A 21969-nucleotide genomic window follows, 5' to 3' on the forward strand; every position below is an offset into this window, starting at 1 on the left:
TTCACTTGGCTCATTCCTGAACTAAATTAACTCTTGTATGATTTATCTAATCACATCTCCTCTTTGGGAATTCCACGAATGTCCTAAACTTACCTTTAGTGCATTTTCAGAGGCAGCAACAAAATACAGCCATAGAAACGGGATCACATGAATTAGATGCTTACATTTCAATTGAATAAACTATCTATGAGGGTCTTGAAATGAGAAATCTCATTGATGAAGAGGGCAAAAAGAAAGCCCTAGATTCTAAACACACCAAAACATTCCTTTGTTTTTCAATTCTTGAGTGTCAAATGTTAACGCGATATTATGTAAAGTTTCATAAGCTCTAGAAAATCTGAGGTGTAACAAGTTATTATGTATCTTTAAGTTTCAGAACCCATCCACATCTGTCACACAGAAACACACAAAAGCCTGAAGAGTTAATTACACAGAAGCACTTCAGAGGTGGCTATAGCTTCCTTATGGTTCAACTATAAAGGTACACAGACTCACTTTTTCCTAGGGAAAAAGTCACATTATTTTCTGAAACTCATAAATTTCAAGCCATGAGTGCACCTTCCTTTACCAAACCCTTGCCCATTAGGTAACTCAAAAGATTTTCTGACGGAGGTAGAAGAAAGGTGATAGAAAGGAATAAGGGGAAAACAGAAAACTGTGGTTTACTTAAAAAGCAGAGTCATTCCGAATTAACAAGCAATTAACAAGGCATTGAGGAATTCCTATGAGAGTAAGGGGGAAGGGCTACCAAAAGGTCTCCAAGCCTCAGAGCAGGATAAATCGTACAGTTACCAAAAGATCATGCAAAACACGGAAACAGAAGACAGAGAGAAAGGTGGGAAATAACATGTAGGGGATAGGGAAGTTATTAAAATGTTAAGGAGCAAGGCAAAGGCAGTGGTTTTGGTTTTACTGGGAAAGGGGGGGGCCAGGAAAGAGTTGCCCTCCCAGGTAACCACCCTGAAAATAGAGCACTGCTTAATGAGATAGGGGCCAGAAACAAACAATGGGGGAGGGGAGGGCTCGCTCATTACCTTCACAGAGGATGCTGGTGAGAGGCTCTCTCTGCTACTTCTCCGGTAGGTGGGCAGGCCGCTTCCTGCTCTCTAGGCTCCCCGAACCAACTCAAACCTGGAAATCAGAAACCAGTGAGAGGTGCGGTGCCCCTGGGGCGAGGAGAAGGGAGCTTTGAGGGAGGGGAGCAAAGGAGGGAAGTGATCAGGGCAGGCAGGGAGATGCAGTGATTTTCCTCCCCACCAGCCGCCCCCTTCCCTTTAGGGAAGGTAACTGACTTTACCTGTCTCTTCAGCTGCTGCTTCTCTTCCTCCTTTCTGCCTTCTCCACACTCACCAACTTCTCCATTGAAGAAACACCCCAGGCAGGGCCAGACACGGGTGTTCCTGAGCCTTCTCAGTGCCTCACGGCCCCAGCCCGGCAAGCATCCACACAGCCGAGCTGACGCGGGGCGGCGGTCCTGGCCGCGGGGCAGCCTCGGGGCAGGGGTGCAGGGAGGAAGTCCCGGCTTGGGGAGGGGAGGGGGGAGTCCCGGTCTGAGGGCTCGGAGCAGGGGGCTTCCGCGCTCCGGGCCGGAGGCTCCCGGCTACGGGGGAAACGCGGGAGGTCTCGGGGCAACGAGGTCCCGGGTCGTACAGCCTCCTAAGTGCCAGCCTCGGGGGCTCTAGGTAGGGGGGTTTCTGGATGCACTTTGCACTGGGCCACCCCCGCCCCCTCCCTCCAGCACTTTGGGGTCACTGGGATGGGACCAAGCCTTCAACAGCCAATCAGCGGCCGCACCAGAGCCCGAGCCCGGAGTCGTAAACCAGGTCCGGAGTGGGTGGGGGTGGGGAGTAGGGGCGACTTGGTTGGTTGGTTGCTCCCTTCTCTCCTCCTTATCCCTAGCAGCCCCACCCCTTGCCTGCCGTAAAGCCGCCTGCTCATTCGCGACAGCTAAAGGAGGCGTGCCGATCGAAGCTGGGACCCGTCTCCGATTGGCCTCGCTCACTTTCCCCTCGGCTTCCCCGCGGCGCCTTCCAATGCTCCGCCCCTAGCGGAGGGACTCAAAGTGGTTGCTAAGAAACACTGTACGCCGAATGGGGCCTCTGCGCATGCGGGGGGAGGGGCCAGCGTGTACTTTCCGTGAACTACGGTGGCCCGGAGGGGGCCGGTGTTCGCTGGAATGGCGGTGCGAAGGCAGGGTTCTTTGAGTTAGATCTCTGACAGGTAACTGGGATCTGCCGCTGATCTCGGCGACGGGGGAGCCGTGTTTGCGGCCGACTGAGAGATTGACCCGAGGATTTACGGTTGGGGAAGCGGCAGTCCCGGGAAGCGAAAAGAGGGGCGCCTTGTCCCACCGCCCCTCGGCGCTTTTCAGTCTCGACTGCCGGGTCCTGGGCTTGTCTCTATCCCGTAGGCCCCGTTAACTACCAGGCAGAGCATACTTCGCCGAGCGCGGAAGGGAGGACTGTCTTTTAGGGGCGGTGACGCCTCACGGGCTTTTTCCCAGGAGGATAGCGACCTTCACGGATTCCTGTGAATGAAAGGGGAAAGAAAAGAGAAAACGTGCGAGATGGACAGGTTTATTGAGTGCATGTATTCATTTAGCAACGGTTTGCTGGGCGGACACTGTTCTTGCCGCTAGAGAAACAACAGTGAATAAGGTAGATGCATATACTCGTGCCTTTGGAGCTTTCATTTTGACAGGGGAGACAAAAACACAAAACTAACATTCGGATATATTGTGTAAAGAAAATCCGGCAGAATAATGGCATCGAGTTTGACTGGGACGTGATGGCTATTTTAGGTAGTTGGGGAAACTCTCTTGAGGAAGTGACGTTTCAGCTGCGATCTGAATGTGGAGGATCCGGCCATGCCAACAACTGGGGAAGGAAATGCAGGCAGAGAGAACCACAGCGCAAAGCCTCTGATGCTGGAATAACCTTGGCTATTGATAGGAACTGCAAGAAAGGCCAGCGTAGTCAAGCAGAGTGAGTAAGAGGGAGAATGCTTGGAAATGAGGTTGGGGGTGTGGGACAGGCTGCGATCTTGCAGGACCTTGCAGACCATGGTAGGGAAGTTGTTGTATCTTATGTATGTTTTGAAAAGATCGCTGTCTGCTCAAGGAGAAGACCAACTGGGAGCCGGGTTACTGCAAACACGGAAGACTATAGGCTGGGCAAAAAGCTGACATTATTTTAAACTAAGTCATCCAATTAGACAAGACATTTGGCTATCACCAATGTCCTACCTACTTATATAAAAGAAGTAATTGCAGTGTATCAACTTCTTTTATGTAATAAAAACACATTAAGATGTTGTATGACAGATGGGGGCCACTAAAGGCACTTTCAGTTTGCTCAGATATATATAGAGAGATATATAGATAGATAGATATAGATATTTTGCATTTTCATTTATTCAAGAACAGTCATTTCGGTTCCTTCCCCGGGAGCTACCTATTGGGTTAGGTAGGCAAGCTGGGCTCAGTCCTGCCCAAGGAAGCTCATAATCAAGTGTGAACCAAACCAGGAAATAATTATGGACAAATTCTGTGGTAAAGGCTAGGATAGCATTTGGCAGGGACCCCACCCAACCCCACCTTGGGTACACAGGTGGCCTACCAGACCAGAGGTTTCCACCTTGAAGGCAGAGCATGGAAAGGAGAAAACTGAGTATGATTTAGTCAGAAAGACTGGGCTATGCAAAGCTTGGGCATCCGTCAAGTATACAGTGTTCCTGGAGAAATCAGAGAAAGCCTGGAACTTCGTTTGTGAGGCACTGGTGTGAGGAGACTCCAATGGTCAGTTCTTGAAGGCCTTACTAAGCCACGGTCTGGGGTTTGGACTTGATCTTAAGGAAAGAGGTTTTTAGAAGGAAGTGGGTGTAGGGTAGGCCAAGAAGCACCACTTAGCAAGGCATCAGTTGCAGTTGTCCGGTGTCGGTGTGGTAGGATGCAGTAGTGGCGGCGAGGATGGAGAAGACTGGGGTGAGGAAGGGTCCCGCGGGATGTCTAGGTTTCTGGCTTGGGTGACTAGGAAATACAGATGCCATATACTAGTATATGGGGAGTACAGTGGAAAACAAGTTTCAGGGGCCATAGAGGAGTTGAGTGTATGCTGAAGGTGCCTGTGGGATCTCCAAGTGGCATTGAGATACCTGAATAAGGAGCCCAGAGGAGAGCTAGACCCTGGCTGGGGATTCTGGAGTTGTTAGCGTGGAGGCTACTGTAATCTTGTAATATAGCATGGAACCTGGAAGTGGGATGCCTCCAGATTGTCTGCAGATTGCTTTGGTTATTCAGGATCTTTTGTAGTTCCGCAGAAATTTTAGGGCTGTTTGCTCTGCTACTGAAAAATGCTATCACAATTTTGATAAGCATTGCACTGAATCTGTAAGTTATCTTGGGTAGTATGGACATTTTAACTATGGACTCCTCCAATCCATGAGCATGGACTATTTTCCATTTATTTGTGTCTTTAATCTGTTTCATTAACATCCTGCTTTATACAGGTCTTTTACATCTTTGGGTAAATTTATTCAGAGGTATTTTTATTCTTTTTGATGCACTCGTAATAAGCAAATAAAATTGTTTTCTAAATTTCTCTTTCTGTTATTCATTCTTAGTATATGGAAATGCAAGAGAGTTTTGTATATTGAGTTCGTATCCTGCAACATTACTGATTAGTACTTCTAACAGTTTTTTGGTGGAGTTTTTAGGATTTTCCATATAAAATATGTAGTCTGCATATAGTGATAGTTTTACTTCTTTCCAATTTAGATGACTTTTGTTTATTTTTCTTGCCAAATTGCTCCGGCTAGAACTTCCAATACTGTTTTGAGTAGAAGTAGCAAGAGGGGGCACCTTTGTCTTGTTCCTGATCTTAGATGAAAAGCTTTCTGTTTTTCACCGTTGAGTACGATGTGAGCAATGGGCTTATCATATAGGGCCTTTATTGTGTTGAGGTATGTTGACAGTTTGTATCAAAAATAGTTGTTGAATTTTGTCAAATGCTTTTTTCTGCATTTATTGAGGTGATCATATGATTTTTAGCTTTCATTTTGTTAATGTGGTGCATCACATAGACCGATTTGCAGACGTTGAAGCATCTTCGTGTCCCTGGAATAAATCCCACTTGATCATGATGTATGATCCTTTTAATATATTATTGAATTTGGTATGCTAATATTTTGTTAAGGATTTTTTTTTTCATCTGTGTTCATCAGAGATATTGGCCTGTAATTTATCATTTTCTTTTCTTGTGGTGTCCTTGTCTGCTTGTCTGGTTCTGGCATAAGGGTGATGGCTGCCCTTGTAAAATGAGTTGGCAGTGTTCCCTCCTCTTTCGTATTTTTGGAAGAATTTGCAAAGGCTTGATGTCCATTCTTGTTTAAATGTTTGGTAGGATTCACGCTGAAGCCACCTGGTCCTGGACTTCTGAGTGCCGCGAGACTGATTCCTGATTCAATCTCCTAAGTAGTAATCTGCCTGTTCCGATTTTCTGTTTCTTCATGATTCAGTCTTGGTGGGTTATATGTTTCTAGGAATTTATTTCTTCTAGTTGTCCAGTTTGTGGGCATAGAAACTTACGCTCAAGCTTAAAGCAAAAGGAAAAGTGACATAGCTTTCTAGGCAGAGGGAACCGCATTGCATCAAGGTCCAGAGCCAGGAAGGCACCTTTCAGGGGACTAAAGAGAGGCGTCCTGGCATCCTCTTACTTACATTGTATAAATGTGTTCACCACAAAAGCCCTGCATGTTCTCAAATCTCTGAGTGTGTGCCACTTTGCTGAGATGGGGCAAGTGACCTTATATTCTCAACTGAAAATCGAATCTTATTTGTACAGTGTCCAGAAATCAGGAGCTGAGTATAACGTAGGTAGTCACACTGATGGAGAGTCCCGCCACTGGTCGTGGTTTTTTTTGGGTGGGGGCAGGAGGAGGAGGGAAGGGCGCAGAGATCAGTGAAGGGGACTGAGTGATGAAACTTTTCCTTGTGAAGCACCACTTAAAATGTAGAGCCGTGTTTTAGCAACTAAGGGTGGGAAAGTCTTGTTATTTTATATTGATACACTAGAGGTTCTCCATTTTCCAAAAAAATTAAAATATAAAAAACCAACCCACGTAGCATTACCATGATATACTATAAACCTAATGCTGTCAGGTTCCTTGTCAGTAAAATGGAGTGGATTGATCAGTGCTGATCTTCCTCCTCAGTCCAGTTCTCGGGCCCTCTTCAGACCCACTGAACCAGAGCCGCTGAGGCTGGGCCCAGCTGTCCAGTTCTGACAAGCCTTCCGGGGGATTCGGAAGCTAGTTGGAGAACCACTAGTCTAGATCATCTCTGAGATTTTTTTTTTTTTCCCCTGGAACTAAAATGTTCTGATCGTAATGTTCTCCATGTGCACTATGCAAAAATGTTTGCCTTGGGAGTGGTCGGTTTAACGGCGCTGTCTGGAGAGGATACACATGGTTATTTTCTGGTGATCATGTTTATGTTACCTGCTGCCACCCCTCAATTATCCCAGGCTTCTGGGAACAAGGTGACTTCATTACTTGTCTAAAACCAATATAGGCTCTTCATCAGTTTATCCAGCAGGTGAACTAGGATGGCCCCAGAGGAGTTGTCAAGTTCAGAGGAATGTGACGCTTGCTTTTGCCCGGCTTCCCGTCTCTGAGACTGCATGCCCCCGACCTCCGTCCTGCACTCTCTTAGCAGGTGCCTACTACGTCTCTCATCAAGGATCTGGCATGGCGGCATTATTTACAGTAGCCGAGATACGGAAGCAACCTACGTGTCCATCCATGGATGAAGGAATAAGGAAACAAAGAAACAAACAAAAACCCACCAAACTGATAGATATGGAATAGATACAGAGATGGGGGCCAGAGGAATGGGAGCAAATGGGTAAAGGGGCGGGAAAAGGGACAAACTTTAAAAAGGCCTGGGATTGCAAGGTATAGCATGGTGAGTATGGTTACTAATACTGTGCTGCATATTTGAATGTTTTGGAGAGAATAGGTCTTAAAAGTTCCCATCACACACACACACATACACACACGCTTTTTGGAACTATGTATGTTGATGGACATTACTAGAGTTATGGTGATCCTTTGCCTGAACACCTGAAACTAATACAATATTATAAGTCAGTTATAGCTCAATAAAAAAATAAGAAAACACGAAGAAGAACCTGTAACCAATGTTTTATATTTGTGCCTGCTCTAACTTGCTGCCCTCTTCAAAATAGCGGAGGAGAATTGTTTTCTTTTTTGTTTTTTCCTCAAAATCAAGCCACATTCCTTAACTTTTTTAGAAGCAACCCTACACCATACATAGAAGTGCCAAGAAAGCAAAAGAAGTGTGCGGGGCAGGCGGGTCGTGGAGTCGGTCGTGCCATGTGCTGACATGCTCAACAGAGCCAGCTGGGGCATCGGAACTAAAGGCGGATGTTCACTGGGGGTTATTGCAGAGACAATCGCCTGTAATTGGACCTTGCCAGCACCCTGTGGCCTGGGCACTATCATTATGCCCCTTGAACACACGAGGAGACTGAGGCTTGGAGGACTATGTGGTGGAGCCATTTGACTCACTCCCAGATGGCAGGCCCTTACCAATGGACCAGAAAAACACCTAACCATTGGCCTTCCGCATATATTTGGAGTCTTACCTATGACTTAATTATCAGGCTTTTCCGTCGTGCTAAGAAATAATAAAAACCTGACCTGTATCAGAATCCTACAAGTACGAGTTCAGTAAAAAGGACAATTTACCAACACGTGGAGGGTGGAAGAGTGGACCGTGCTGCGGTAGAAACACAGGAACTTGTTACAATAGAGACACAAGTTACTGGGCTACTGCCGCTGGAATTCCTAGGGTAAGGCCCCGCGGTCTTCCTGGGGACTCTGAGGCAGCTGAAATGTGAGCACCATTGTTTTAAGGAAAAGAGCTAGAGGGATGGCGTACCCCTGGGGCTAGTAACTGCCACCGCCTGCTCTAGGCCAGAAGGTAAATAGGAGGAGGAGTTCCTGAAAGAGCGGCCTCCCCGCCCCACCCCGCCCCCCTTTGCCCCTGTCCCCCCCCGCCCCCTACCCCCCAATCTGCCTTCGGAGCCTGTTGGGCTGTGAGAAGGTGGAGAGTCAAGCAGTGCAAAAGGGGACGGAGCTCAGCACAGGGCGGGCTCTTGGGAAAGTATCCCTTCCCCTCCTTTCTATGGGGAGGGGGGGCGCATTTGAAATCACAGCTAATCAGCTTTGATGGCTCAGGTGATACACAGGGACGATGGGAACCTCTGTCCTTTCCGTTGCTGGGCTTAACCACCCGCGTTAGCCTCCCCTCACCTCGGCCCTGGTATCTGGGCCTCCCCCAGGTCCCTAAACCACCTGTCCAGTCTAACCAGGCAGGGCATCAGGCCCCCCGAGGACAGCCTTGTTTAGAGCACTTCAGCTTCTGCCTGGAGAATCTAGGCATCCTTGTTAACGGAGGGATGCAGATTAAGAAACTACAGGCCCTGGAATTAGATCTTCTGGGTTCACATCCCGACCCTGCCACTTAACCAGCTCTGTAAGCTGATCTCTGGGTGCCTTCGTTTCCTTCTCTGTAAAACGGGTGTGATAAGTGGGTATCCACCTCATGTGGTTGTGGGGAAGCAATTAATCACTTAGAATAGTGTCTCATGTACAGTAGGCACTTGATACCAAGTTTAGAAATTACTATTCCTTAGAGTCAACTTTATGTGAAGGTGCTTGGGAAATATGTTATTTTTATATGAAGACACACGGTTCTGTTAGTAATAGAACACAAAATAAAAGTAGTGTATAGTGCTTAAACAATGCAAGAGAGACCTCAGGCTGAACGCTGTAGTGGGTTCCCCCTGGGGTCCCTGGTGCGGAAGTTCACTGTCCTCTGTCAAGAGGAATTTTCTGAAAAAACTCGGAGAAGCCCTTACTTATCCTAATCAGGCCTCTCCCAACACACTTGTTTCCTTTCCGGGCCGGGCAGTTCGCTCTCCTTTATCGGCTCTAGCTGGCATCCGAGCTTCTCAGCCTGCTGAGCGCCCCCCTCTGGATGCTTTACGTTGTTAGTGTCTCTGCAGGTCTGGGTGTCTGAGGGGTCCCCTTCCTCCAGGTCAGCGAGGTAATGCAGCCTGAGGCCACCAACCTTGTAGTGCCACTTGGGGGGGGGGGGAGTCATGGGTTCAATTCCCTAGTTTTCTCAGAGTTTGCCCTTTCCTTTGATGTTATAATTGGTGACGTTTTTTGAAAACAACAAAGACTAAAAAAAAAAAAAACCCCTGCAGTTCTCAGTTCTCAGTGGGCTGCCCACAGACATTTATTTTGATGCACGTTTCTTTGGGCAGCACTAATGTTTTAAAAGACTTTGTCATTAGGATGTTTATGCTGAGTCACAACAGAAGCAGCCTCGCACCTGCTTGCTTCATTTGTTACCTGCGGGGCATCGGGACCCCCTAGTGGACGCTTGGTTTGTTTCCTCTGTCTATAAAAGGTCATTTTGAGCCTGTGGCCCTTGCTGTGTGGGTGGGACCCAGTGTAAATGGCAGACCTCGGAAGTCTGTTCCAGTGAGGAGGGAGGTCAAACGTGGGCCGGGCATTGATAAGTCAGTCAGGAAACTGCGGATTTGGTTAAAGGATCCATTTTAAGAGGACAATCATGACTCATGTAAAAATGAATGGGTATCCATCATCATATTTAACTCATGAATCCATGAAAGAGGTAGATGTCACAACCACTTTAAAAGCAAAAGAACCACAACTTTACCTGGAGGGAAGGAACGTTGAAATGTGTGTATAAATGTAAGCAAAGCTGGCTTTTCTCCCTGCTGGGCGGGTGGCCCCTCCACCAGACAGCATTTGCATGTCTATAGACAAGATTCATTTGCATGGCTATTGGTTATAGTTCACGGAGGTGTAAAATAGCCCCAAGACAGGGAAAGAATTTGGCCTCGGGATCAGATAATTCCCAGAGGCACCACCATTTTATTGAAGGATATTTAGTAACCTCTTCGCTGATGCCGAAATCTTCAAATTTTCTTTGCCCTGTTTACTCTAAAGTAACTACACTCCCTCTGATATTCCTCTGTACTCGACTGCCGTTTTCTCTACTTCAGAAGCTGTCTCAGACCCTAAATCTCGTTTCCCCTCTCCCCACTCTTCCAGGTCCCCATCAAGCCGGGGGGTTCTGGGACAACCAGACGTCTACATTTGCATCCGGAGACAAGGAGGGTTTACTCACGTCCAGATTACTTTGCTTTAACATCTTGTGTCTTTCTCGGGACGGCATTTTTATAATTTAATGTTTTAAGTGATGACCAAGGTCTCCTATTATTATGTAACTTTAAGTTGGAAATTAATCAGTAATAACCATATACTGTTTGACCACATAGCTACCTAACTTTAGGCTTTCATGTATAAATTGGTTGAAGGTCGAGGAGGCCGATGAGTATGAGTTCCTGGGTGGTTTTCACCCTGGGCGATTTTACCTTCCCAGGTAGTGCTAGTGTTATCTTAGTGGGTAAAGGCCAGGGATGCTGCTCAACTTCCCACAATGCACAGGGCAGCTTCCCGGGCGATGTTACTAGCACTAAGGTTGAGAAACCATGTTGGCCCATTGAAAACAGAGGAAAGCTGTGATAAAATTTAAAATAATTTTGTGGTCTTAAATCTGTATGGAAAACATACATTTTGTTTTTATGGTATTAAAATAGTGTTCTTAAGCCCTAGCTGGTGTGGCTCAGTGGATTGAGTGCCAGCCTGCGAACTGAAGGATCGCAGGTTTGATTGCTAGTCAGGGCATGTGCGTGGGTTGCAGGCCCGGTCCCCCAGCAGGGGGCGCACGAGATGTAACTACATATTGACGTTTCCCTGTCTTTCTCCCTTCCCCTCTCTAAAAATAAATAAAATCTTTTTTAAAAAAATGTTCTTATTACCAACATTCCACTATAGAAGTCAAGCAATCAGAATGGTCTCTCATTTAAGAGACTAAATGACTAAGTGGAAACAGATACCTTTCCTTTATAATACGATGTATTATAAACACAATGTTAAAATTATTTTTCCTATTTTAGGTTTTACCGAAGAAACACCTTACAGATTTGTCACATTTCTAAGTTTAGTATTCACCATTTGGAATTGTCAGTCTTCCTAGAAGATCTATTTTGGCCATCAAAATGAAAGATGTCTTCGAAGTTTTAGAACAATTATATAAGAAGGTGCTTCTTGGAGCCACGCTCGAAGGCGACAACCAGGATTACGTCTTGTGTCTCAGCCCCGCATCGGCAGACCAAGATGGCGCCACTGACCCCTCCTCTGAAGACTCCGACAACCCTGGTCCCCAGGGCAAGCGTCAGCCACGCCCTGTCGATCTGCCTCCCACCCCTGCAGCCCCTGTGGGTTGGAGGAGCAGTGCTCGGGAAACCAACCTTTTTCAGTTAACCGTGATCCAAGTGATGGTAACCAGAACGTTGTCTGTCGAGACCGAGTTCCACGCGAAGGAGAAATACAGAGAGATAATTAAAATTCTTTTACAGGCCTCTGACTTCGATTCTAAATTAGTAAGCCATTTGTTTTTTGTAGGTTATGTATATTTCTTAAGATCCGCATTTTTAAAATACCAGTTTTAAAGACATCAGCAATAGTGGATAAATTTGTTTGTTTTCTCATAGACCTGGATGTTCCAAAGCTCGGATAAATTGTTATCTCACATGGCTGCAAAGGGCCTCGCATTGCTTCTGTATTTCCGATTGAAAGAAAAGGTCAGTAATCAAACTATGTTACTATTCCTTTTCTAGAGTCTTTAAAGTGACTCTTTGGCATTCAGTTTTACCCTTCAAATATTTGTATCAATAACACACTTGCTAACATAGTAACCTGTAAATCCACAAAAGTGTAAGAACGCAATAACATGATGGTGACTTGTATCAAGGATTAGAATCTCAAATATGTTGTGACTCATTACAAGTCAGACTCTCAGCCTGAGGTCTGGGGGTGGTTTCAGGTGAGAGGGTCCATAACTTCAGGTTCTCAAAGGAGTAGGTAGGCTTACACCTCCGCCTTCCTTCCCCCCATCTCCGCCCCCCGAAAAAAGGTTTAGAACTCCTGCCTGAGACCAAGACCAGTTTTACAGGTTTACTATAAATAAGTTCTAGGAATGGTCATCAGCATAATAAAAAATAAATAAATTGAGCATCACATTTTTCTTATCTCTGAATTACTTAATAAACAAATCTAAGCGTCTCCTGACTTTCAGCTATAAATGCTTGTTCCTTTCTGAAAACATTTTTTCCTGAAAGCAAAGAAGGTGGTATTTGCAGTAGAAAAATTGGAAAATGAGAAAAATAAAAAGAACAAAATAAAAATGACATATTTTGCCACCTGGTTATAACCTCTGCTGATATTTTCATGTTCCCTTTTGATCCTTTATTTCAGTGAGTTATTGAATTTTGACTTAAAGAATATTAGGATATTTGTGTCCTCATTTTAACAAATATACTTTTTTAAAAATAAATGTTGTATAGAGTTGTATTGTGTATAATAGATGATTTGTAATTGTAAAGAAAAGATTATAACTTACCACTTTTTAAAATTTTCTCACTTGTAGATAACATTAAGTAATGCCTGGATTGCTTTTTGCCAAAAAAATCTTTCTGGATACTCTGAAAATGATAAAGTAGTATACTGCCTCTACACTCTTACTGTTGTAATAAAAGAAATCTTTAAAGATACATGTTCACAAAAAACAGGTATGGATTATATTCCCCATAAACAATTGTCATTATCTTGCTCCAAAGGAGAATTGTATTTATAACAAACAGTAAAACTTATTTTACAACATCTGATCTGTCTCGAAGTATGAAAAACTAAAGAATCTTGCCCCGTATTTTTTGATTGAGGATACCTTTTTCAAGGAAAATAATTTAAAGCTTTTCATTATTATATATCCCTAGCATAATCTGATGCTATGTTTCTCTGTAAAGTGGATATTAACTGTGGTTATTAGCTATTAGTCTGTGTATCTTCATTCATTCACGTTAGGGGTAAACAATACAAATCCAATTTTTCATCCTGTAACGTGATAACATTTATAAAAATGGAAGTGTAAGCATGTGTTTTAAGAAGACTTTGTTTTTCCTGATGTTTATAATTACTGTTTTTTAATTGCAGAAATCTTAAAGCGGTTCCTGACTCCTTTTGATGCTGTTCTTGAAGTCTTTTACAATTCCTTATTTTCTCAGTATTTTGAAACCGTCCAGGACACTTCTAAAATAGTAAACAGCTTGATATATTTTCTGGAATTGCTTGAACTTCTTATAGCTTCCAGAATCCACCTGGACTTACATTTCACCTGCCAGAGGATTTTCTTTTTGAAACCTTCCTGTGTGCTAGACGTCATTACCTGGCCTGTTCATGCTTTCGTCAAAAGGAAGTGCATCATATTCATTAAAAAGTGCCTTCTGTGGAAAGCAGGTGAAGACCTTTGTCGAGGTTCTGTTGCTGCCTCACGGCCACCAGATCAGCATTTAGGTGTGGACATGCTGGCTTTAGCTGATGCTGTTCTGCAAGCTGTGGATTTGGGCTTATTGAAGACATTGTGTGTCCCCGGGAAACCTTCCTGCTTTGGAGGCGGGGAAGTGCCACCAGGCTGTGAAGGTCTCCCTGGTCCAGATCACGTGATCCTCAGAGCAGTGAGCTTGCTTATTATTAAATCCTTAGAAGTCAAGTTTCAAAATTGTGCCTCAGCGAAGGAAATGAAAGGTAATTCTCCTAACTCCTTTTGTATGCAAAGTAATGCGTAATTACTTACTGAAGTAAAATTATTCGTAATTATCAAATCTCAGAACTGTACTTCTACTAATTGAAGCTAATGTATATGTAACCCAAGTAATAATTGATCAGATTTTCTTTTAAAAAAAAGGTAATTAGAATTACCTTAAGAAACACTGCTTTTGGGGGGCTAAGCTGACTTTGCACAGCATAGTTAGTGACTAAGTTTAAGAAAAGGGAGGTGCTGTTAAGTTACTGCAAAGTAAGTGACATAAATCAACTCATATGCGGATATCTGCAGTCTTTCAAATTTTCCTTAATAAAGTTGATATATCTACTAATATGTGGAAAGTTATATTGATGAAGAAATTGTTGCATATAATTTCCAGCTCGGAGTCCAAGAACAGACATTTAAAGTATGATATTCAATTTAGGTGTTTGGGAAGATGTATTCTCCTTTTCATTTGAGAAAAATGAAACGTAAACATCTCTAAACGAGCAGCACATAGTTTTAGTGAAAGGTTTGACTTGCAAGCAGTGACTTCCCTGAATTGCTTTGGACATCATTTAGCTGGAAGTAACTATTTTACTTGTTATAATTCTGTGCAGTTATAATTTACAGCACTAGGTGGCGTGTGTTATATAATTCAGAATTCTAAATTACAGTTGAAACTTCCCTCTTTGCTTTTTGTGTTTAATGTAGTAATTTCTTCAAATGTTTTAAACAAACAAGAAAAATTTTCTGTTATTTTTAAAACAAAATTACTTTTGATTTGTTGCATTGTTGCCACTCGTAACAGACAGCTGTTGTCTGCTGCTCATTCTGTCGTCTGCTTCTCATTCGTTTACATGCTTTTGGCAAGAATTCATGTAACTTTTAGTTCTCAAAGATAATTGGTTATTTGGCAATTGTAGCAAATAGACAATCTGACAGTACATTTTAACGGAATTCTATTGAATGAGTCACGTTTTCCCTCTGAAGCTCAGTTTCCTAATTTGCAAAGTAGAGATAATCCCTAACTTGCAGACATTTGGAAGTATGAATTATAATAATGCATTTTTAAGTACTTTAGATAACTATCATCCTGTATAAGGTAGGCAGCATGATATGACTGTATTCATAGACGGGTGCCTGTGCTTTAAAATTTTCATTATTTGAAGTTGATTTACAGAGGTTCATGTCGGAGTTACTGGCCTTCTTAAAGCCTCACCTTGAGCCCTCTGTGCAGCCACAGCATCCGTGTGAGTGGTTGTCTAGGGTCTTCATCGAACAAGACGACGACATGCTGGAGGCTGCCAAAGCGTCCCTGGGCATCTACCTGAAGTTGACCAGGTTAGTGCATTTTAAAGTGACTCTACTAACTGCATGCCAGGAAAGCAGACAACATTTTAATACCGTGCTGGACCTATTATTTACTTTCCATCATTAGGAGGGAAAAAAAAAATCCCTAACAATCTTGTGGTTTCCTTATAAGTTCCAGTTCCTTTCTTTAACTCAGCCCTGCATGAAAATGAGCTTGCTCTTGAGTTCTCATTAGAAAACTTGGTTGGCCAGGCAGGCCCAGGGCTGCAGAGCTGGACTGGGGTTCGAAACCACGTGCCCTGGTTCAGCCTCATCTCTGTGCTACCTGTGCGGGAAGGAGTAAGTTAATACCTTGGTCTGACTCTGGCTCCCACTGACGTTTCAGAACTCTTTCTACCTCTAAGACTATCTTTTCTATTTGGAGCTCCTATGAGGGGACTTTTGCCTTTGTAAAGATGAGTACAAACTGGTAAGTCATCGAAAGAGCCGTTCGAAGGCTTCCTCCTAACACACGGTTGAACTGGAGCTGGTATCATCATGAGGCAAGTCTCTGAAATTGATTATGAAGTTATGTTGCTGATGACATTTTCTGCTGATCCTATTTCTGCCTTATTGCAACAGCTGTACTTGGAGTAGTATCTTCTCGTGGCAAATATCTGTAATTGGTTATGAAGTTAATAACCGACGACCTTGTACAGTGTTTCTGCTTCTGCTTTATTAAAACCCTAAAGTATTGGCTCTATTTCCATTTCTGTCTTGGCCCCAGAGCAAGGGCTTTCCCTCCCGATGATCAGCGGCGCAACCCCCCGCTGCTGGCTTCTGCTCGTGACACGGCACTGCTGGCCGCGGCCGCCGCCGCCAGACTGGAAGGGTTTGGGGCCAGTTTTCGAAAGGTTCTCATCAGGAACACAGAATTCCCGCATGTGATTTGAATTAGGCTCAGAAACGGTCAAATACACATTTAATCTGAACGCACATGGCTCTTAGAATAATCTTCGTTGTGCTCAAAGCCGGCTGCTTACTACCCGGGAAAGAGGAAGCCTCTGAATTGAATTCACTTCGCATGTGAATTTCTCACTGTCTTAACCTCAGTTCATTGTGTCCAGACAGGCGTGGATGTATGCCATATGTGTTTTTTAAGGTAATTGTATTAGTTAAGATTGTTCGGCTGTCAGTGATAGAAACCAACACAAACTATTCTGTGCAAAAATTGGAATTTATTGGCTCTTAATTGGGAATTCGAAAGGGTCCAGTTGGTATCAGGCATAACTGTATATACTGGGATTCAAATCATGCCCTTGGTCATTTCCCTTTTTTTCTGTCTCACAGCTCTGAATTCATCCTCAGGCAGGGCCACTAGCAGCAGCCTTATGGTTATAATCTTTAATAACTCCAGCAGAAGTCGCTGGGGAGATCTGATTGGCTGTGTGGGTCATAGATTCACATTAGAACCAATCATGGGGACCAGGAGCATGGGGTATTCTGATTGGCCATCTGGGTCACATGCCCACCCCTGATCGGGAGCGGGAGGAAGGAAAGGAAGGAGACTGGGGTGCAGCTTCGCCTTACCCGCCTTACCACGCGGCATTAGGGGTTACCTGTAGGAATGAGGAAGTCTGGTGTCAGGTGACAGAAGACGGAGTACTTTTGTTTGGCACAAAAACTAGAACTATCAAAACCGGTGGGTTTTGTTTATTTTATTGAGTCATATAGAGTTTGTGGAGAGAGAGATGGGTTTGAAATTTTTTCTCTTAAAATAATGCATAGATTAAAAAGCAGCCTGGTAGGTGAATTTATTATGGGTGACTTAGAGCTGCTAAAACTCATTTTTATAAAATGAGTCATTAATCTAGAGTCTCCATTATCTTTATTTTCAGAGGATATGAAGCTGCGGAAAGTGTGACCCAAGAACTGTGGAACCGTCACACACATGAAAACGGCTATAACCCACACTGCGTTTTTCTATTCTTTTTGAAAAATATCGGATTCGATTCTACAGTTCTTCTGGACTTTTTGATTTCATCAGAAACCTGCTTTCTTGAATATTTTGTCAGATATTTAAAATTACTCATCAAAGACTGGGATACCTTTTTCACCATTTGCAAGGACTTTGATGTCACAGACTCTAATGATAGCACAAATATTTGTGGTTTTATCTCCTCACTTGGCCAAGACCGAAGCAGCCACCAAACAGGATTGAGCCTTTTGGCTGCTCTTGGCGGTGGCAGGAGCGCTCGTTCCTGTGTCTCCTGGGCCGCTGGTGCCTCCTCTGAACCTCAGAGCCAGGTTGTGATGTCCCCGGAGGCCCGTGCCACACCCCAGGCTGGCCGTCGGCCGTCCTCTCAAGCTTCCCAAAGCCTGGTAGATTATGACACCTCTGATGATTCAGAAGTAGAATCCACAGACCCGTGTTTAGCAAATAGTAAACAAACATCTTTACACCACGAAGCAAAGCAGGGAATTCAGGACACAGTGGGAACAAGTCGGGGTGAAAAAGAACTTAGTCTGGAGCCTCAGTCAAGGCCTGTTCCGGATGAAACTAATACTCCTTTCCCTGTTGCTGGTGACGTAGCCCCAAATAACGTCGTCTACGAAGTGGGACTATCTCACAGAACAGTAAAATGCTTTGAAGAGCTACAAGGTGCCATTTCCCGTTTGCAGAAGAAAAATCTTTTCCCATATAACCCAACAGCACTTCTGAAGTTGTTAAAACAGATTGAGGCAATATGTACTAAAAGTATGAACGCTTTGTAAAACAGTGGCATTTCATTTCCCCGAACTATTTTGCCTTGATGAGATAATAGTGAAAAAGAAAACCTAAAAAAACTTCTCTAAAGTACGTCTCTCTTTTTGCCTATTGGAAGCAACCTAGGGACTTAAACGTGACCTGTCAACTGTAGTTTTACACCACTTGAAATGGTTATTGTATTAGTTTGCTAGGGCTATTGTAACACATTACCTCAAATAGAAATTGATGATCTCATAGTTCTGGAGGCTAAAAGTCCCAAGTCAAGGAATGGTATGGCTATGCTTTATCTCAGGACCTGAGAGAAACGTCCTCGCCCGCCTCTTCCTGGCTTCTGGAGGTCCCTGGCAGTGCTGGGTGTTCCTCGCCTGGCACCTGCCTCAGTCACATCTCTCCCCCATCACCGCCTGATGCTTGTTGTCCCTGGGTGTCTATCTGCATCCAGTTTCCCTCCTACAAGGACAGCAGTCACTGGCTCAGGGCCCACTGTCATCCAGGGTGGCCTCATCTTCCAAATAAGGCCACATTCACAGGTGCGGGGTGAACGTGAATTTGGGGGGACACTAACTCAGTACAGTTATTAGTTTTTCCAGACTGTGATATGTAAAAATTGTAAATGTTAGCAATTTTTTTAAAAAAAGACACAATTAGCTTTAATTACATGTATGTAGATGGTCTATGAACAGGGACTACTCTTTTAAAAAAATGTTAATCCCTAGGTAATTTTCCTATTTAAAAATCTGAAATGCCCTTAAATTTTTTTCTAAATGATCCTTTTGTAGAGGAATGTAAGGAAAACAATCTACTAGACATTAAAGACCGGTCGTCTAAACAGGTTAGTATTCATGTGGGTACAAATGGGAAAGATCAGTGGAATTCAACAGAGGACTGCTAATTAAAATAACAATGAGATACTAATGTCAACCAATTAGAAATGCAGAGGTCAAAAAGTTTGTTAACAGAGCTGGGGTATATACTGGGGCAATTTCTACATAAATTAAAAAGAATGTCCAAGACTGTATCCAAGTATGGCCAACACCACATTGTTTGTAGAAGCAAAAGACTAGAAATAGGTAAGTCATAACACATACTCAGTGGACTACTTATGTAAAGACTGGGCTATATCTATGTTTTCAGATATGAAACATAGTAAAATTTGGTACACTGGCCTTCCACCTGTTTAAAAAAAGGTACGGCAGGACTAGTACACAGATTTATATATGCTTTTGTGGTTTATAAAATATGTAAGAATATATAAGACAGTTGTAATAGTGGTTGCTTGAGAAACAGATGGGAAGTAAAAGGTTTGACTTCTCATATAGCATTTTTATTCTATTTATTTGTTTTTAACTGTGTACATACAGTTTTTCAGGGAAAATATCTTTTTAAGGAAAGAAATACAACCAAACTGATTCTGTATATTTTCAAGGGTACATAAATGTTGAAAGCATTAACACAGCCTGTACAGATGTGTGTTTGACGCGTGTTTCTCTATAAGGTTAATAAGGAACCATCAGGCCTCGTTATGTCTAAAATGAGAAAGAGGCAATCTAATGCAGATGCTGAGTGCTGGTGTATGCCTCCACATACGTAACCTACCCTTGGGCGTGAGTCAGTTCGTCACACGCTCATGCTGGTGAAGGTGACAGGTTCTGCCTGTGCTGTGACTACCTTCGGCCATTCAGGGCATCCAAGAGCTGTTCTGAGTTAGTCCACAGAGGAACACAGCCCCAAGGAAATTTGCCCTGTCAGTAACTCAGCCACCTCTCTGAGTTAAAGCACATGTGCGTCTAAGTGAGCACAGTGTAGAGTCTGCGTGTTGCTTTAAACTATAACAGGAGGGTAAAGTACACAAGTAAGTATATAACTTCCAACTTGATGACCTTTCATAGGCAACATACCTGTGGAGCCAGTACCCAGGTCAAGAAACAACGTTACTTGCCTCCCAGAAGTCCCCCTTGCATCTTTCAGTCCACTGCCCGCCCACAAAGTAACTCCATCCTGAATTAAAACAGCATGTTTGTCTTTTCTATAAAAGGCATCCTAGAGTATGTGTTCTTTTGTGTCCGGCTTCTTCAGCGTTATTTGGGAGCGTGTTCTAATTTATTGTTTAAGTAATTGTCAAGTAGCTGCACTTCAGCTATTAAACGTCGGAAAATCGTCCCTGGCACTCCCCATGTGCTCAGATGCTGAAACTGACAAACAGCCTGAAACAAGCCACAGAAGCAAACAGGTTAGGCAGGGCCTTGTGCAATTGGCCCCAACCTGCTTCTCTAGCCTGTGCCCATCCCTCACCCACTGTCTCAGCAGCACCACCTTGGTTTCTTTACGTAGCCATTCACCAAGGCCTGTCTTCCATGTTGGATCTGTGAAGCCTTCCCCATCTGTTTGGAACCATTCAATCTTACTCACTGTGTTTTCTTCTCTGTGTTGTAGCATTTGTCCCAGTATATTTTGATGATTACTCAACAGCCTCCACTTGCCAAGCTCTTTGGTACATTGTCCCTAGTGAATGGTGTCATGTTGTCCCATTAGAAGCACGTGACAAATGCTGAGTAAAGGAGCAGTTCCCTCTCCAAGGATTTGATAACCTACTGAGCAGACAGGTGTGCAGAGACGTAAAGTCTTTAACACTCGTGTTGCACTTCCTACGTGCCAGCCATTGTTCTGGGTGCTCTAATAATCCTCACGATAATGTTGGAGGGCAGGTACTGTTAAGATCCCTGGTTTATAGATGAGGAGATTAAGTGGCTTGCCCAATATCTCCCAGCTCGCAAAGTGACAGACACCAGGTGATGGATCCAAGCAGTCATTCCAACCGCCTCTCCATAATCGATTGTCTTCAAGACAGAGGGCGATACAGTTAAAACTAAAATTATTGCAGCTTTGGATCTGTGCAGCGGGCATCGTGATGAGCCACGCTGGAAAGATAACACTGGGGTCAGATGACCTTGGGCATGGTGCTAAGGAGCTTTGACTGTTCTGTAAGCAGTGGAGAGCCAAGGAGGTTTTTGAGTAAAGGACTGGATCTGCATTTGAAGGAAGTGGCTTCAGTGGCAATAGCGAAGTTGGGTGGCTAGGCAGACAAGCAGAAAGATTGCCAAGAGTCCCGCGTACATCCCATCACAGGGCGCTGGGAGTGGAAGAGGGGAACAAGGCCTTCTGGCTCAATGCTTCCACCAGTCTCTCTCCCTCCAGAGACCTTCCATGATGGGTAAAGGGACCCAAGTCAAGAGCAAGGAGATACACGATGACTGACTTAGCAGCTCAAGAGAGCCAGATCTTTAGCAGGGATTTGCACGGGGGAGCACCAGGCACAGCCAGGGATCATCAGGCGTTTGGGGAAAGTCTCTAACATGAAACAGATTAAGCAAGGAGGAAGTTAATCTGTCAATACACTCAGAGAGCATTGGTTATAAAGGATGCACCAAAGGACATTGAGTGGGAAAAGAAACAGAAATTGAAACTCAATCGACATGTAGTAAAATGAAGTTGAGGAAATCTGGAAAGTGTAGCAACAGGACAAAGAAATGGGAAAATAGGAGAAAGAAATGATGAGAAAACTTGGGGACAGGTCCACAAAGTTCAATCACTGAATAATAGAAGCCCCACAAAGAGAGAAAAGAGGAAATAGAAAGGAGAAAATATAAAGAAATTTAAGAAAATTTCCAGAACTAAAAGGCTCTGAGCCTTTAAACATATAACTGGGCGGGGGTGGGAGGGGCACCTAAATTTTTAAAAAGAGGAAGAGGATCAATCTCAGTACATGTTTTCATGTATGTTTCAGCTTCTGCTGTTTCACGAACTAGGGAAGCAGAAAGTCTTAGGAAGAAAACGAGTTGTTTTCCCCTGAGTGGCTTTGGCAATGTCAGCAGTACATGTAGACATCCAACAGACAGGTCCTTTGTTGCAAATTAGGACAGCATTTGAGGGAAAGGGAGAAGTCAGGAAATCGTGGGAAAAGGTCTGATGGCCTCGTGGCTCAAGAGAGGAGGGGGAAAACCCTGGCTAGGAAAAGGAGGAACAGGAAAGCAATTACATTGGCAGAACACAAAACACTAGCAGAAATCAGGTTAGGGAGGGCTCTGAGGAGTACAGTGTATATGGGGTTCAGTGTGTCTGAAAAGAAGCCTCTGGGTCTTTTGAC

The 21969-nt window shown here is 43.9% G+C and overlaps 2 protein-coding genes across 3 annotated transcripts in view; one reads left to right on the forward strand and one right to left on the reverse strand.

The window, feature by feature from the left end:
- ASB7 (ankyrin repeat and SOCS box containing 7) overlaps nucleotides 1-1598 on the reverse strand; it is a 33621-nt gene extending 32023 nt beyond the window's left edge. The window contains exons 1-2 of the mRNA XM_054561961.1: nucleotides 1298-1598; nucleotides 1035-1131 (exon numbers count right to left, since the gene is read on the reverse strand). The gene's annotated coding sequence lies outside the window, so the exon portion shown is untranslated. The remainder of the gene's footprint in view (nucleotides 1-1034; nucleotides 1132-1297) is intronic.
- A 560-nt stretch (nucleotides 1599-2158) lies between these two features.
- Nucleotides 2159-18279, forward strand: LINS1 (lines homolog 1). 2 transcript variants are annotated; one of them, XM_054561895.1, is made up of 8 exons: nucleotides 2159-2984; nucleotides 7311-7871; nucleotides 11079-11564; nucleotides 11676-11765; nucleotides 12611-12752; nucleotides 13174-13764; nucleotides 14935-15106; nucleotides 16954-18279. In XM_054561895.1, exons 3-8 carry the CDS (start codon nucleotides 11181-11183, stop codon nucleotides 17828-17830), a joined length of 2256 nt encoding a protein of 751 aa, XP_054417870.1. In that variant the 5' UTR covers nucleotides 2159-2984; nucleotides 7311-7871; nucleotides 11079-11180; the 3' UTR covers nucleotides 17831-18279. The 2 variants fall into 2 exon arrangements, with proteins under 2 accessions (XP_054417870.1, XP_054417871.1); XM_054561896.1 differs by lacking the exon at nucleotides 7311-7871 and having other exon boundaries at nucleotides 2164-2220.
- Nucleotides 18280-21969: the final 3690 nt, after the last annotated feature.

Source organism: Pteronotus mesoamericanus, unplaced genomic scaffold (genome assembly GCF_021234165.1).
Source record: "Pteronotus mesoamericanus isolate MK-2021 breed Mesoamerican mustached bat unplaced genomic scaffold, CSHL_Meso_final scaffold_582, whole genome shotgun sequence".
NCBI lineage: Eukaryota > Metazoa > Chordata > Mammalia > Chiroptera > Mormoopidae > Pteronotus > Pteronotus mesoamericanus.

Coding starts and splice junctions, on each gene's coding strand:
- LINS1 (XM_054561895.1), top strand. CDS start 11,181: ATGAAAGATGTCTTCGAAGTTTTAGAACAATTATATAAGAAGGTGCTT. Junction 11,565..11,675: donor CTGACTTCGATTCTAAATTA/GTAAGCCATTTG, acceptor GTTTTCTCATAG/ACCTGGATGTTCCAAAGCTC. Junction 12,753..13,173: donor TACATGTTCACAAAAAACAG/GTATGGATTATA, acceptor TTTTAATTGCAG/AAATCTTAAAGCGGTTCCTG.